General features: G+C 40.1%; 2 protein-coding genes across 3 annotated transcripts in view; one reads left to right on the top strand and one right to left on the bottom strand.

The window, feature by feature from the left end:
- Positions 1 to 9,591, top strand: part of GREM2 (gremlin 2, DAN family BMP antagonist) — a 39,665-nt gene extending 30,074 nt beyond the window's left edge. The window contains exons 1-2 of one of the 2 annotated variants that reach the window (XM_083856175.1): positions 4,651 to 4,746; positions 6,804 to 9,591. In XM_083856175.1, the coding sequence (XP_083712301.1) occupies positions 4,679 to 4,746; positions 6,804 to 7,311 (576 nt within the window). In that variant the 5' untranslated portion in view covers positions 4,651 to 4,678 and the 3' untranslated portion in view covers positions 7,312 to 9,591. Of the gene's footprint in view, positions 1 to 4,650; positions 4,747 to 6,803 lie in introns of those variants that run through there. The other variant, XM_083856176.1, reaches the window with a different exon arrangement.
- Positions 9,592 to 12,870: 3,279 nt separating this feature from the next.
- FMN2 (formin 2) overlaps positions 12,871 to 17,748 on the bottom strand; it is a 153,436-nt gene continuing 148,558 nt past the window's right edge. Inside the window, exons 18-19 of the mRNA XM_083856399.1 lie at positions 16,297 to 16,378; positions 12,871 to 14,906 (exon numbers count right to left, since the gene is read on the bottom strand). Of these exons, the coding sequence (XP_083712525.1) occupies positions 14,880 to 14,906; positions 16,297 to 16,378 (109 nt within the window). The 3' untranslated portion in view covers positions 12,871 to 14,879. The remainder of the gene's footprint in view (positions 14,907 to 16,296; positions 16,379 to 17,748) is intronic.

Below are 17,748 nucleotides of genomic sequence, written 5' to 3'. Positions count from 1 at the left end.
TGGTGACTCTCCTCACAAACTCCTGGTCCTGGCTTAAAAAAATTAGAAACTTCTCTCTATTCCTCCAGCACTAATACTTCTTAAAAAAACCCAAAAAAAACCCCCAAAACCCACCACCAAAACCAAAACAACTACAAAACCCCACCAAAAAACTCCACAGGTTTAAAAGCTATGCAAGATAAGGAGGATTCAGCCTATGAAGAGCCTAATACTATAAACTTCGTGGCAGGATGAGTGCAAAGAAGAACAACTGGAGTAGAGTCATCCTTTAACACCAATGAAGTGACCAGCTGCATTTAAAGAGGTTTCGAATGAGCTTAAGTTCCTGAAGAAAAGAATAGTTCAGTGGTTTTAAACATTAATTTCTGTTGGCAGTAAGGGCAGATAAAAAAGAGAAAAGACAGGGGAAAACCCAGCATTCAAGCTGGTGAGTTTTAGTGTCAAGGGTTAGTTTACTTACCATTTTTCTTCATTATTCCTTCTGTCCTAAAAATAAAACATAACACATTGCTGAAAGACACGAATAATTGGGTGAGTTGTTGGTTCCTCTTATATTTTTTGTGCATGGATCAAGAATTCTTCTCAACTCCCAGCCTTTTCAGGGAAAATTCAAGATAAAGCTCTTGGTAGTAGAAAATCTATTCAGGAAGAGCTGAGTTGATATAATGCAACATCCCTTTAACTAACTATAGACTGTCTCCACCAGTGTCTTCTACATACTCCATTTTGTTGATGATTTACTTTATTTTTCAATACTTTAAGTTCACTGCTTTCAGGAACTGTCTTGATAAGGAGAACTTAAAAGTTTGGGCATTATTGGGGAAATGCTGTCCTGTTCTGAGGAATGCAGGCTGGCATTGTTGAAACCTAACTTCATCTCCCCCTTTCAAAAAACAAAGCAAGAGCTTGCACATTAGAGTGTGGCTCCTGAGACATCCAGTCTGCAGGAGGACCTTTCCTGGTTCCTTCAAAGCTTCATGGTGTTCCCTGTAGGCAGTCTTGACACTCTGGGGGAGAGATATTGGTTCAAGAGGAAAGCATTGGATCTCCTTTGTGGAAGGGAGAGAGAAGGATGGAGAGCAAGATCTCCATCCAAGTGAGCCAGTGAGGGTACTAGGAATTTATTAAGTCTGAAAGAAATGTTTTCTCTCCCAGCCATCTACTGTTAGGCCTGTGATGCAACAAAATAGCTTTCTTTTAAATCACTATACAAGGTTCTTAGAGAACAAGAATTGAAAAAATTCTGTCTGTAAATTTATGTAATGAGATTAATTATTTGTATTCAAATAATTGCTGCCTTTTGTGTTTTGTGCAGTGGTTTTGAAAAGTGATGCATTGTACTCCTAGAACATGGTAACTACTGCTGTAATGCAGATCTGACTTACTGAATCCTAGCTGCAGTATTGTGTTTTTCACATTTTTAAAAGTTTGGTCTGCCTAGTCTCCTGCATGTTTTGTTGTTGTAGCTGGCCTTGCTCTTGGCAATTTGGTAATGGGAATCTATTAATGATGGAATGATTTAATAAAACTCCCATGTTTCTGCAACAGGAGATACAGTACAGTGTTCAGTTATTGCGAATGCTGTTGGGACATGGGAGAAATAGTTTCCAAAGGATAGTTAAAAGAGAAAAGTTAGCACCAAATACCTCCCTTGCACAAAGATGCCTGATTAGTCTTTATAGAAGTCTTTATGAGAACATTGTACCCTTAGAATCATGCCTAACTATTAATAAATTAAATAAATAGCATTTTTGGCTTCCTGGTAGAGAATTTGATATTTCCTGGCTTTCCACATCTGTTGCTAAAGCCAAGTTTTAGTTCTTTGAAAAGCTATTGCCTGGCCTGTCTTCAAGGAGCACTTCTTGTGTCCCATCTTAAATGTGAGAACTAACTATGTACATTGTGTTCTTACATTATTATACATGTGACGTGACTGGTTTATACAGATTCTTTTTCTGACTAGGTCTAGTATGAAAGTAGGGGGAGAGTAGGAAAAAATTTTGGTAACAGGGCTTCCTGCCTTCAGCCACAATCAAGTGATCCCTAAAGAGAGCTCTCATGTCTCTGAAGTTTGCAGGGTGGAAACAGGAAGCAAGTTATACAGGTGGTCAAATGTGGCCATCTATGTAGTGTACTGTGTAATGGGACCTGATGTCATCTAGTCTGTAATGTCTACCTTTTGACGGTACTTACAGAGAAATATTTGTCCAAGGGAAGCTCTTCAGCTGTTAATTAAATTTAGGTTTTTCAAAAAGCAAGAAAATATCTGAATTTGTTTATCATCTTCCCAGCCACTGGTTCTTACAGTACTTGAGACTGTATTTCTGATGGGTGTATGATAGGTTTTAGCACTAAATCATCTTCTTCGTGAATCCATATGATGATTAAGCTGAATAGGTAGAGTCTCAAATTCCATGGTAAGACAGGCTTTGCAGGTTTGGATTTTTTGGTTGTGGGTTGGATTTTTTTGGTTGGTGGGTTCTTTTGGTTGTTGTTGTTGTGTTTTGTTATATTTTGTTTAGTTTTAAATTGCCTTCAACTTTTATTTCTGAATTCCCTCCAGAAAGGCCTGGTGAAGAAATGATTGTATCACACCTATATCAGAGAGCTGGATGCTTCCAGGAATGCTGATAATACTGAGTGCTTTGTAGGTGCTACTAAGTAATTGCTAAAGCAAACAAATGGGTCTCACACCTCCTGATTTCCTGAGCAGCTAACATAAAATATCACAGTCATCTTTCAGTTACATCTCTCTCTCTTTCTGTCCATTTGCAACCTTGAAGTAGGCTGGTCTTCAAACCAGGAATTCCCAGTCAGAGTCTGCATCCTGAGCTGAGAAACTGGTCATGAGTTTGTAAACTAGAGGAAACATCAGAACGGCCACTCAGCACTGATGGGCACTGGTGTAACCTCCTGCCCTGCCTTTCAGACCATAGCACCCACTCCTTCTCAGGGGGACTTCTGCAAAAATGATGGCCTTGAATTCTGAAAGCAAATCCAATGCTCCAATTCAGAGAGAACTTCCCTAAGTACAAAACTATAAGCTATTTTGGGGGTTACGTATCCTGCTCTGAAGCTGGATTACTTTCAAGAATGTGTGAGTTACAGAGCAGAAGGTCAGTATGGAAAAGGGGGCCTGCCTTGGTAGGTACTTTATGTTACATAGTAATTGGATACAAAGAAGAAATAAAGCTAAGGGCAGACACAGTGATTCTGGGTCTTCCCCTCCTAGCACAGTGACTTGACCTCTGAATGACAGAGCTGGATTTTGACATTCATGCTTCCATGGCTTAGAATTTTTTTACACTCCTGGGCCTGATAGTCCAGCTCCAGCATGTTGGGTTTGATGACTTTATGATCTCATAATTGATGCTGATTTCCTTATCTCAAGTAGAAAAAAAACTTGCTGTGTGACATGTAAATGCAGCCAGGCCTTGTTGGGTGTCTTGTCTAAGGTTTTCTCTGCTCACACACTGGAAAAAAGGCGTGGGGGGAACTGGCAGCAGCTGGCAACAATGCTTGGAGAAGTTGAAAATGAAGGAGCTGCCATTGGGTCTGCTATGAGAACCCCCAGTGCAGCAGGAATGGGGGGCCCAGGCTGGCATTGGTGCAAGTTGTAGGGGCGTTGGTCTCTTGAGGCAGTTCTCACTTGCATGGTCTCAGCCACATGCTGTTTCATTCTGTTCCATCTAAGTAGGGCAGAGCTGCCCTGTCCTTGCCAAAAGCCAGATTCTTCTCCAATGCGTTTTGTGTTTCTTCTCATCCTGTTCTGTCTGCAGACAGACAGCATTCACCGTCTTGCTTTGCATTCAAATTGAGTTTGCCAAAATGTTCTCTTTCTCTGGGAGTCCTGAAGTTTCTCTTCTCTTTGCATGTGAGTGCTGAAAATATACGTGTAGTCCTTGGCAAGTTGCTGGCACCGTGTGACCTTGTTTGCACCCTTACTTGCTTGAATAGGGGATTTGTGTGCCAGGGCTTAGAAAGGGGTGATTTGCAGGCTAGTAAGGGGTAACACTGTGATTAGAAATTCCACAATCTGACAGAATGCACATTTGACCTGCTAGTGTAGAATAGATTATTGCTCCCTTATGTAAATATTTTAGGGTTCAGATTTGATAAGGATCAATGACAGAAATCAGTGGTGCATTCCTACCTGTCTTTCTGTAGAAGTACTTGCACGTATTGCAGTGTTTGGTTTATAACTGTACAATAGTGGCTTTGATTAATAATGCTTTATTAGTTATAAACACAGACTTACTGAATAAATCCTACTTACTCTATTGAATGGCTCTCCATGCCTACATAAAACCATTTAAGCAATTAGAATACTGCTATAGTATTTCTCTATATTGTAGACTTTCAGTTGTTAGTTCTCTGTCAGCTTTCCTGAATTCCTACATAGGATTTCTGCTTGACCACCACTCTTGACACAAAAAGGAAACATGTCCTTTCAAGTTGCATTTTATAAAGAGAAAGGGCAGGCGTGCTAACATGGAGTTGCATAGAATTGTAGTTATGAAAGTTGGAAAAAACCTTAAAGATCATCCTAACAAAAGAGGAGGGGATGGGGGAAAGGGTGTGTCTCTCCTTCTGACATTTGCTGTCCTCTTCTGTGCCAGGATCAGAGAAATGAGACTGGAGAGGCAGTATCCCTTGGGTTTCAGAAGAGTAGAAGAGTATGCCTGAGAAGTGTGGCATGAGGCATCTTGCGGAGAGCTCACCTCTGTCTTTTTCTAGAAGACAAAGGTTTGTAAAACTGGTTTCTTTTCCTCCCCTTTCTATATAAAACACTAAGCATGGGGAATCAGTTGTTTTATCTACTACTGAAATGCAGCCATCAGTGCAGAATAACATGAGAACAGTTTGAAAGGAAGCATGGAACACTATATTCAACTGAAATTAATTACCTGATTAGGTTTTGGCCTAGCTGTGTGGGTTGACATCCAGTGGACTTGGCAACAATACCTGCCAGCAAAGCCAAGTCTAGTCTTGCTTCGTTTAAAGACTCTGGACAAAACTTCTGGACTTGCATGCTGAATGCTAAGCAGTGTGAAAATAGGCCACTGATTTAAAGTACCCATGGCTACAGTGGGGAGATGGCATGGTTGCAGAATGAATGAACTTTTTTGTGGTTTAGAAATACTGGTGGTTCTCTTTCAGGCATACACTCCGGTGAAATTTAACTCTGCATCAGAACATACTCTGTTTACAGCTATATGATCAGCACTTTGTTTCCTTCAGCACTTCAGGCTTCTCTCCTTAGAAACTTAGTCCAAGTCTGACACTGAGATCTTGTAGGCTTAGAAAATAACCTTAGGGATGTTATCTTGCCTAGTCTGCTGGAGTAATTCCTTTTCTTTATCTCCACAGAAGTTAAATATATTAGGTTTGGTTTATTAGGTGAGAAGCATTTGTTACTGCTATTCTTGTCTTCTTTTGCACCTTTACTGCAAACAGTTTTTTGATCTTCTGGTGTCATTGTTTGGAAAGTGACATGTTTTCCAGATAGGAGTACTTATGCAACATCTGAAGTGTCTATAGTGTTAGACATAATTACCAGTGTGATGGTAGGTTTTTTTGTCTAGGCATCTCTCTAAAGGAAAAAAAAAAATAAAATCATTACTTGGAAGGGTTTGAAGCTTTGCTGTGAGGAGAGGATAAGTCTTCTGTGCACTATAAAAATACCCATTCAGATTAAGTGAATAGAGCACTTCAGAAAGAGTTGGAAGTGTTCTAGTCTCCAAATGGGAAGCTTCTGTGCACCCACTTCTGGCATTGAAGAGACCCTCTGTTCTCCTTTCCCAGGGAGAGTGATATGAAATGAACTGCCAAATGAGCAGTTCACTAGTGAGCATTGACTTTATAAGGAAATTTAGTACACCTAGTCTGATGTTCTGGAAGCACATCAAGCCACATTACTAAAATGAATCGGAAAAGAGCTGGTAAGAGATGCTCCACAGAACAAGAACACATAATAGACAATCATGGGAAAGAATCTTTTTGCCATCTGGCTTAGCAACAAGTCTATGCTCTAACCTATTCCTTAAAATCTAAAATAAATATTGAATCCTCTCATGTTTACAAGCCTTCTTAAACCATTTGCCCAAGTGACCTTGTAGTTGTGAAGTCCTCAAAGTTGTGTTTAAGCATTTCCTCTTACTGCAAAAATAAATCCATCAAGGTTTTGGCCTCATACAAAGACAACAAATACAAGCCTGTAAGTGCCACAAGAGCCCTAAGAAACTTCAGAAGCAATTTAAAATATTAAAAATAGTTTTTTGGACACCCCTTGCTACTTCTGTGGGGAATGAGGCTGGGCTGGGACTCAGGGGTTGAAGAGACATGAGTGTGCACTTTGTGTAACCTGCTATTCCCTTCCCCTCTCCCTTGCCATCCCCAAATCAGCTCTCACCATCTTGGCAAGAGTCTCTTGAGCCTTTGCTAGCCAGGAGTTTGCCCAGTTGTTTGGCCTAGGATTTCACAGAGAAGGAGGAAATGTTTCTGGCTGAAGCTTCTGTAAAACTACCACTTCAGCCATGAAAGCATTGGTGTCTCTGTGGGGAAAAAAACAAGTAGTTGGAGAGTTTGGGGAGGGGTAAGGGGGAGCAGTGTGACTTTCCAAAGGGCCTGGCCTCTTCGCGATAAGTAATCACCCTACAATAGAGCTAATCTAGGAAAAGTGATGGGATTATAAAGATGATAAGATCTCCACTTCTAAAAGCACGCGTGAAGTCTCAACTCCATTCCAGTTCTGTGGTTTGAAAATACATTTCTCCTAACAGTGCCCTGTGTTGCCCTTGCAGGATGATTTGGAAATTTGCCTTGTCCGTTTTCCTGATGGCAGCACTGGTTCGAGTGACGGACACCAGGAAAAACCGCCCTGCAGGTGCCATTCCCTCCCCGTACAAAGGCAGCAGCAGCAACCACTCGGAGCGGAGGCAGCAGCTGAACAAGGAGGTGCTGGCCTCCAGCCAGGAGGCCCTCGTGGTCACCGAGAGGAAGTACCTCAAGAGCGACTGGTGCAAGACACAGCCGCTGCGGCAGACTGTCAGCGAGGAGGGCTGCATCAGCCGCACCATCATCAACCGCTTCTGCTACGGCCAGTGCAACTCCTTCTACATCCCACGGCACGTGAAGAAGGAAGAGGAGTCCTTCCAGTCCTGTGCCTTCTGCAAGCCACACAAGGTCACCTCTTCCACTGTGCAGCTGGAGTGCCCTGAGCTGGACCCACCATTCCGACTCAAGAAAATTCAGAAGGTCAAGCAGTGCCGGTGCATGTCTGTGAATCTGAACAGCTCAGGCAAACTGTGAGAACAGGCACGTAGCTGCTGCTTGGTGTTGCCTCCATCAGCTTTACTGCTGCCTCTCCTCTCCCACTGAGCAGACTGCCCATTTTGTTGGTTTGTTTCTTCTTTTCCTTTTTTTTTTCTGGTGTTTTGTTTTTTTTCAGGAGGCATCTCTCCAGCAAGGAAAGGCTCCTTGTCACTTGCCTACTGGAATAATGCTTTTTAACCAGCTGTGTTAGGCACTTCACCATAAAGTTTCGTTGTATTTTAAATATTATCTGGCAGTTGAATCTTCTGGAGTGGAGCAGGCTCACAGAAGTGGGATTGATCATCTAAGTGAACAGTTGGCTGAATCCAGCATTAAATGTTTCCACTGTGTGGAGTAAAGCCCTCTGCCCTACACTCCAGTTCCCTCCACAAGTTGAGAACACCTTCCCCATGCTTTGGTCTGGAGCTTGCTTCTCTCACTTGGAAGTGCTGGGATGCTGCCCAGGACTGGGGGACACGGATGAGGGAGAGTAATGAGGAGTAATGTGTAAAAAGCAAGTGAGACTCTCCGATGAAGCTCCTCTCCTTAAGACGACTTTGCTTGTGCAATGACAGATGGTTCTGGGCTTGTTGTCTGAATGGTAGATCAGAAGCAAGGGGAAGAGGGTGAGGCACTGGGTCAGCCACGGTGACCACAGAGCAGACTGAGGGTGGGTTCTGATGCTGTTGTGGTTAGAGTATATTGAACACATGGCCTCTGCAGCAGTGTTTATTTTGTAACCTAGCTATAGTAAACAGCTGTTTAAAGTATTATAGACCTAGCCATGTATATTTTTCTTGTGGCAGAGTATGCCAGCGATTAAAATGTTAAGAGACTTGGTTGCTAGGTCGGCTGTCTGGCTTAAAATGGACATGGTTTTACTATGCCTTTAGTAGGTTTTTGTATGTTAGATATGTGTGTGTGTGTTTCTTACTCCAAAAAGGACAACAGCCGTTTATGACCTTATATTTATGCCTGCTCAAACCAGGGGAGGTGGAAGGGGGGTAGTGGGAGAGAACATTTAAGGGAATGATGTATCCCCAAAGGTATAAAAGCACTGTCACACAAAGGACAAAGTTTGGTCATTGCTGGAGTGAAGACAAAAGCTACATAAATGTCATCAAGTTTTGGGAGTGGTGTCTCTCCCATGATTGGAAAGCATGTTAATGTGTTAGTGTTAAAGGACAAATGCCTCAGTCAGTGCTGCTGGAATGGGTCACAGCTGTGGGAGCAGGGAGAGAGTAAGTTGTAATTGCTACACTATTGGTGGTCCATTCAGTTTTTGAGACCTGCACAATAAGCGTTGGTGAACACTTGCATTTCATTTTAAATCATACTATGTTGTTATTCAGTTGATGGAGTTTAACATGTCCTGTATACCCCATTTATTACAGTTCTGATCTGTATTAGTCCCAGCTGCATTAAAATCCTGTCTCACATCAGCCCCTTCCCCCAAACCAAAGCCAGTGCACACGCAGTTGTCTGAAGCTTACAAATTAACAATGACACCCGACTCCTTGTGCATGTCTCACGGTTCAGCATCTGCAGCCTGCTGCCAGAACCCCTCCCCACCAGCCTCTTCACAGGCAGCCACTTCAAGGGGTTAATATGTTCAGTACTGTGGCCAGCCAGGACTTCAGAGCCACGGGTCTCCATAATGTGACACAGGCCTCCCTAAGAGGCTTTCAGGATTTTCACCAGAGCTCCAAGTGGTTTACAAGGGCCTGGCGTGGGCAGGGTGAGGTTGGTGGGGTTTGGCAGCCCTGTTGCATGAACAGACATCGCTTTTCTGCTGTGACCTTCCAATGTGCCAGAAGTGCACGGGGAGACTCCTCATGCAGGGAATGCTTTAGGGGCTGTTGCTGCTGCCCTGTGGCATCGTGCCAGCCCCAGGATGGGCACAATTCAGACTAGTCTTGAGAGTGTGGGTGTGGGTGGGTGCAGAGGGGGAAGGTGGCAGTATTGTCTACTAAGACTCTGGGGATCTCAGTCTTCGCTTGAAAGGAATGAACTGAAAGTCAGACAGTTTGGACCAGAGAGAGAAAAGCACCCTAGTAAATTCACTTAAGAAAAACATGCGAGAATCTTTGCCTTTAAGCTATGCCCTGCCTGGGTTTTTCATCAGTTTGCAATATGAATATGCTGCAGCTTAAAGCTCCTTCTAGGAGCTGTGTTTATGTAAAAACTGAGTTGAGCTTGTAATGGTTAAAACTGTATTTAATTTTTGTTTTATAAATGAAAACAAAAAATGAAGAAATGCTTTAAGTACAATGTAATTATTTTATAGGTCAACTATTAAATTATAGATTAAATAATAAAGCTACTCTAGGGTTATATGGCATCCAGGTGTTTTGCTTCAACAGTTTGTGTCCAACTGCTCTCTGATCAGTATATTCTCTAGCTTCGTTTTCACCCTCCCAAATATAGGTGAATGATGGCTCACCCTGACAGGTTGGGAAAACCTAACTACTTCTCTCCTTGTTTCCCACTCCCCTCACAAGTACCTGGAAGGCAAGAGGGAAAAATAAAATGGACTATTCTTAGATTCTGGAGTCGATTGTGCATGCAATTATTCTGGATTTTTTTGGTAAACTGACAAGCAAAGCTCCACCACTGACTGAAACACCACCATCATTTGCCATAGGATAAGTAACTGACCTAAGTAATTTTGTTTTTTTTAAAAAAAATTATATATATATATATATATATATATATTCTTATGTAACAGGCAGGGCACCAACTACTCGTAAGGAAAAAAAAAGTTATATCCTAAGATATAGGAGAGTTTTAGGTATCACCTCTTGGACAGGTTCACCATATGGCAGTCCAAACACAGATTAATATTATGGGGCTTTTGGGGTTTTTTTTCCCTTACCAACCCAGAGATAATGCAGTTTCTCAAGGAAAAATTTCTATGCAGAAAGGGAGCTGTTGCGCTGATTGATGAGCCTCTGTGTGACCAGAAGAGATGCCTATGATGGGTCTTGAAAGAAGCAGGCAAACCTAGACCACAACTAGCAAGGGAGGGCTATGTCCTTTATGGCACTACACTTATTGGAGCCCTTTGCTGTCTTCCCTTCCCTGTCTCTTGCCCAGATCTTCTCACAGTTCAGTGTTTGGAGACCTTTATTTTTAGTAGTTGTTGCTTTAGAGAACTAGTGTTTTGCTGTGCCTTAGCTACTGAGGTACAGTCAGGCTCCCTACTCAGACCTCCTGAGTGCCTCTGTCACTTGGTTCAAAGGGAGCTCAGCAGTCACCTCCTCAAATGCCCCTCTCTCAGTTCCACTCCTCTCTTGGCCAGTCTCCTGCTTTGCAGGTCATGGATTGCCTGGCACCCACCTGAAGCTTTGCTGCTTGAGGCACAGCCCAGACTCCAGCTCCAGTTCTCTGTCTCTGGCTGCCCAACTGTTGATCCATTGTGGTACCAGAGGCATATGCTGTGATCCAAAAATCTCCCCCTTGTGGAAGCAATCCAAGAACAAGGCAAATCTCTCAAAGTAGATGGAAAAGCTGTGGGTCAGACAGATGCAGTTACTTCTTAAAATGGACAGGTGATACAGGACAGAGGAGGAGGACAGTGCATGTTAAGCTAAACACAACCATGTTCACAGGGCCCCAGTTTGGGGTGGGTGGCAAGTGAAGTTTCTAAGAGTGTAAATTCAAGCAGCAGCTGGGAATAAATGAGATAACAGTGCTGATGCAATAGGAACCCTTTATGTTCAGAAAGACTTTTTTTTTTTTTTTGAGGCAACGGACTCACCACTGGATGCTCTTACAAGTAGGTTGGATGAACATCAGATACTGAACAGATGGGTCTGTTGTAAGCAAGAGAATAGCTCAGAAAATCTGTTTTGTAATGAGAGTCCTCGTGATGGGTGGTAGATATGAATGGTGTGGGGCATGGTTTTCTCTTTTCTCCCTTTGCTAACTTGCTTACACTATCTTCAGAAAAAATCAGTTTCATCAGTTTTCACTTATTCTGTCCATAGGAGTTTAAAATTTGTGTAACTGAAGTAACTGGTATAGTGGATTTGTCACAAATTTGGCTTTGCTTTAAACCTAGAGTCTGCAACAAAATAATTGCAATGCAATGACTTGCTATATGTTCTCTCAGTGCAATTAGTATTTCTTTCCAACTTTTTAAGCTGATCACTGGAAAACTGGGCAAGAAAAAGTCAGCCTGTGGAAGAGCCCTCTGATTATTATTCCCACTGCCACAGCTGGTTAATACTTAACTAAGTTTTGGAAGTGTTTTGGGATGATGAAAGGTGCTACAAAAAAAGCTAGCCCACTACAGTGTCATGACGTGACAAAGTACCATGCTTCTGAAAGGCTTTAATTGGCAGGCAAAACAACATGAATCCTCTTAGCTCCTCATAAAAAAACCTCCTCATTGTTCTTGACAGCAAGTCACATCTGCTGCTCAGGTATGAAAGTCATCCTTTTGCTGCTGCATTTAAGTAACAGTGAGAAATATGTGGTGGTAGCAATCAACAAAGGCTCAGAATTTTGTCTGTGAGAATTCTTGCAGAATTAGGGCCAACTTTTAAAGAGTAGAGTGCTCGATGTTGCAGTAAAGGGGAGAATTGCAGCAGATGAGGGGAGAGGGGACCAGTGGGGCATTAGATCTCTTTAAAACATACCCAAACAAACAAACAAGAGCATTGGTCAAGAATTCTGTAAAAAGTTGAGTATGCTGCTAAAAACAAAGAACAGAAGTGAAACTTGTGCTGTGAGTCCCCTTTGGATGTTCTGTGGGTCACCTGTGGTCCTGCACATAGTGGGCTACTTTGCATGGAAGTTTGGGACAGGTTGGAGAGGAGCTATATAAAAGAGAGACATGTTCAACCAAATAGGTTGAGTTGGAGTAAAATAAAAGAAAAATCTATGTAGCAGCATGTGTCTTAACATCATAATATGGTTCCATCAGCTGCAGTCAACCTCTGACACTTCTTCAGAGAGACAGAGGCTTGAAATAACTTCTAGCATCCATGCTGCAGATCGTGTAGAAAGGGAATGTCTGTATGAGACAGATTTAGGAAGTTGCTGGACCTTTTAGGAGGTTGCTAAAACACTTGTATATATATATAAGGATTATAATATGCAGATAATACTTTTTAATGCATATTTTTGCCTTAATAGCAATTTCTTAAAGGCAATTATCCTTAATAGCGATGTTAGTAGGACCAGGTAACAAACCTGATGCAAGACTGGGAGGCATGCACAAGGTGGAGAAGTGAGTTTTACATGGTCTTCTTGGGTAAAAAACGCTGAAGCTCTCACTACCACCACCTGGAGAAAAGGTAGTATATCCACATTACTGGGAATTATTGTCACTACCCTTCCAAAAGGCAAACAATGAGAAGCTGCATTCCCTCTCTCTCTTCACAAAGGCTCTTCCTCAAGCACAGGAGCCAGGATGGGATGTAGTGCTTAGGGAGAAGTTTGCAGCACACTACAGCATAGCCAGAGAGTGACAAGAGAAGGCAGTTATTTCATTATTATTCCTTTTATTTTCTTATAAATTAACATTCTAAAAAAATTGGAATAGAAACACTAAATACAGTATTGCACATAGTGATCTTTGTTAGATGATCTATTATTTCATTTAGTATAGTAATATACATACTGTAGGTACTGAAGAGAACAGGAAAGCTACAAATGAAAACATGCTACTGTATCCTTGCACTTAGGAGCAAAGGAGGAAAAGACTATTGTTTACATAAATACAAACATGGATTTGAATCAGTGCCATTAAAATAGCTTTACTCTTTAAAGTTCTTTTCTCCATAAGTTAGCTGTAACAGCAAATAATCTCTTATTCTCTCTTCCCCAAATAGTAATGTTACTCCCATCAACACAAAAATTTAGAATTCCATTCTTAGTAATTTATATCCCTGCCAGAAATTACTACTAGTACAGATTTTCACATAGGTTTATCAGCAACAGGAGACTTGCTTTTCACACAGTGAAAAAACCCATCTTTTCTAGTGCTTGGTATATGTGAAGAATAACAGATTCCTGAGGTCATATTTTGCACTTCCTTTTATGACACCCTGTAGAGTATATTAGCCTCTGAACAGCTCGGAATGTCTCTTGATGTGCTAGATTAGACAGGGAATAAAACAATCCAACAGGTTAGAGCTCATTTGCCTTACCCCAGTGTCTTTCAGGCTCCAGAGCTGTGAGCTGCTTTCAGGAAAAATTAGCTTTGAAAGAAAAACATTATCAATCAAGCTGATTGGTTTGGGGCTCTTAAATAAGGACTGGAGGAAGGGGTTGTTATCACTTGAGCAGTCCGAAATTGATACAGCAAATTCTGGATTACAAATAGGAAGTAAGCATGTGGTCTAAAATGGAAGCCCTAAGTCATATATTTCAATCATTAACCTCCTAGTTAGGGACACTGAAAGCCTGGAGGAAATGTCTGTAATTCTGTTAAGTGTGAAATTGATGTCAATTAGTTGGTAGTCTGTGTTCTGTCACTAGAATTGGCTACTGTTTTCCATAAATGTTGTCTCCATGTGCATCTTTTAATGGCTCTCTAAAGGAGTTTTAAATTAACTGTAAAGCTAATTCCAGAAGGGAAGTCATGTACATGTGGCCGAAAGCCTGTCTGACTTAAGTGATCAGCAGTTAAAACTATACTATACCTTCTAAAGTTCATGTAAAAGTATTAGCTGCTTTATATATTAACAAACTATAATAGCCAAATCTCTCATACTCTCTATCATATTTCTGTGCTTTTCTGTATTTTTCTGCTTTTTCTTTTTCACTTTTTTATTTTTTTTCTTTTTTTTTTTTTTTTTTTCTTTTTTTTTTTTTTTTTTTTTTAATGCTGGATTTCTGACCCCCATACCACCTGGCATTCACTATCTGGCAAAAGATGAAGTAAAAGTATGCTGCCTTATCGATTTTAAAGATAGTTACAGTAAACATCTTGTTCCACAAATATTTAGTCATGGAGGGCAACCAAACAAGTTGGGAAAGCATTGATTATACTGTATAAACAGCACTTAACGATTCAAAATACAAACTACAAATGCCAACATGAAACAGATACAAACAATTCACTAGGAGTAACATTTCTTTCCCTAATCTAAGTGCAGTGCCATGAAGTATTTGTGTTAGATGTTGCCAGTAGGAATGAAAATGTTTTACTGTACCAAGTAGCATTCTTATGAAGTTCAACTTAATGCAATTTTCAGCATGTTCAGGACTGATGCAGATGCCACTTTTGATGCATGCTGACTTGTCCTATTTTTAATATACCATACAGTTTACAAAATACCCTTTTTGTGTGGCAAGGGAGATACAGAGTACAGGGAAGGTGTTTCAAGTCCATACCTAGTCTATTTCTGGGCACTCCATTAAAGTGATTACATTCGTGAATGAATGTACAGTAACATATCAGTTGGTGGAAAACTCTAGAGAACAAAACGCAAATTTTAAAAGGTCAAGGAAGCAAATGATCAGGATGATGTAGTTTCCTTCCCTCTCACTCCCCACCCACAGGCATGTTGAGTTTTGGTAACCAGGTAACAATGGCTTTTGAATTTCTTCTCTCAGATTTTCATACTTATCTTTGCTTTCTGAAAAATAAAATAAATTTAAAAAATGAGGACAAAATTTGAGCATACACAAAACCACCTTACACAAATCTGAAAAGCATAGAAATACATAGGCAAATGTTTGATTATTTTTACTGTAGAACTGACTTCACAAATAAACTTTAAATCTAGAACTGAAGTAGACTACAGCTATACCCTGCTTGTGAAATATGTTTTTGCTTTCCTTTTCACTCATCAAATTTTCACTAAGACTGAAGGTCCCTGTTTCAGTGCAAATAAGAATGATACAGGAATAATTAAACAAATAGTTATTTCTTAAAAGAAATCTCAGCATCTTCATATACACCAGTATATAAGTTAGATGGAGAAATCCAAAGCAATGTTAATTTGAGGTGTTTTTCTGAAATAACATTGATCTGCTTTTGAATAAAATTGATAAAATGTAGTTTATAATTTGTTACCAAGCTAGCACTCCATTTACATTTCTTGTGGCACTAACTACAGTCAACTCTCACTAAACATTCAAAATAAGAAACAATAAATGCAATATTATTGCTTCCTTTGTCAGATTATGGTAGTTAGAATACAGTAAGTTACCACATGTTTCATTTACAGAATGTATCACAGATAATATGACTGCACAGCTATGACTGCAAAGCACAAAAGAATTAAGTCATGTCTTGGGGGGTGGGGAGCAGAGGACGCAGACAGGGACAAAAACACATGAAAAAATCTTCTAATATTTTTCAAACATAAATGATGGCCAGTTGCTACAGTTGTGATTTAAATGTGAGGTACCAGAATAATTTTTCTGTAAAATTAGTCACGATCTTCACAATGGTTAGGCAATCATAGGGGAAAGGTTTCTTTGAATGAACAGAATTACTCTTCTATTATCATTGAAGTTAGTTATTTGTTTTCAAAAGAAATGGTGAAAGCACAGTATTATCTTTTTCTATGTTTCTATTCCAAACAAATCCATACCAGTGGATCAGAAACCACTGTATTTGATACAGTGATCCAGCTTGAAAAATGTGCAACTATCAAAATTCTTCCTTTCATTCTGTCTATGTATAAAAGTGAGTGAATACAAACTGAATAAGCTGGAAGACCAAAACTGTCTTTCTGCCTTCTATGTGCATCCTACACCAAGACTGGGAAGAACACAGATTGGCACAGTGGGGCAATAATAAACTCCTCTTGCTTGTGCTACATCTGTTTTGTAGAGTAATATTCATAGGCAGATTTCAAGTTTGTTAATTTAATGCCTTTAAGGAAAATGTTAAAGAAAACAACCAAAAAACCAACCCAGAACCAAAACATACATCAAGAATAACCCACCTATAAAATGCAAAGAGAAAAAGGTAGAACAAGTGATATAAACAGAAGTATTGCTAGAATTTTTACTTACAATTCCAGAGTCATGTTTTGGTCTAATATTGTATAGTGACTTCCCCTTTTTCTGCCTGCAGACTTCCTCTGCTTCTTTGACTCTGAAGAGAGACAAAATCTATAAATACTCCGGTACACCAACAATATTTACAAAGACAATGCAGTATATAACTTACAAGTTAAGGCCTGAGGACACAAGTGGATAACTTTATTCTCCATATATTCATTAGCATGCTCCACAAAATAGTTCTTGCACTCCAGGGTTGTTGTAGCCATACCCAGCACTTACAGGGACAGGCATAATCAATTGCATAATCAATTCTAGTTACAAAAGCAATCAATACTTACTGCAGTTGAAGATTCAAATTTATGAGGGTTTAAAATACACTGGATGATGTGAAGTTTACATTTCAGAGATTCATACGAATACTGCTAAGAAAACTCCTCTCCTTTTTATCACTGTGTAAAATAATTCATCTATTCCAACCCTCAGCACTTCAATTACAGTTTAAGCAGTTTGCCACCAAACTGTTGTTCCCTTCCACTCATTTTTGTTTGTATTTAAAATGGCAAAATAGCTTAACCTAAATTTACAGTCTTTACTCTTTAACTTTAAAAACAAAAACAATGGAAATTTTCCATGGGACATGTTGTTTAACCCAAGGTGATGCATGTCACTGCACACATCTCTTTAATTCCAAAGCTGAGGAATCTCAAGGCTTACATGACCACTGGGGACAAATCCACTTGGGCTGCTTGGATGTAAAGAGAGGAGCAGGTTCTAAAAGTAAGAGTCCACTTAGGGCTTCCTGACATGGCAAACAGTACCAAATTAAGACCTTGTGAAATGCCACCACATTTTTGGTGAGAGAAATGTCCTCTTTGTCATGCAGTTAGGAAACAAACTGTGAAAGGCAGAGGACTACACTCAGACTGGGACCCTGCCAGAACCAAGCTGATGGGTTCAATGTCACACTGTAAAATGTTTCTTTACGATCTTCACTCATTTTGTATATCAACCTCGTAAACACACATGATCGCTGAAACACTGATAATACAGATTTATGTTATGAATTCTCTGAGCTGAAAAGATTTAGATAAACACTTTCTATAAAAGAACATCATATGAGATCTTTAAACTTTTCTAATGAGAGATGAGAATTTTACTGATAAATAAGAAAGTAGAAAACAAAAGTGTAAATCCTGTATTGGCTTGATCTTGCCAAAAATATGGACTTGAGATGGCACTTAGTCTGACTTTTCACCATTATCCAAGAGTGAAAAAAGAAACAACTGTTAAATGATATTAAGAAATCATATATCCTTGGCTGGTTCCTTGCAGTTTATCTCCAGGCCACTTGTATGTCTGTTATTTCACTGAGGCTCCACAGGGCAATGTGAGAATCTAACTTTGTGTTACTATTATTTTTGAATATTTCTGTGTGTGGGGTAAGGGCCAAAATTTTGAAAA

This window comes from Zosterops lateralis, assembly GCF_965231275.1.
Source record: "Zosterops lateralis genome assembly, chromosome: 3".
Classification (NCBI taxonomy): domain Eukaryota; kingdom Metazoa; phylum Chordata; class Aves; order Passeriformes; family Zosteropidae; genus Zosterops; species Zosterops lateralis.
This window is presented reverse-complemented; position numbering and strand designations above follow the sequence as displayed.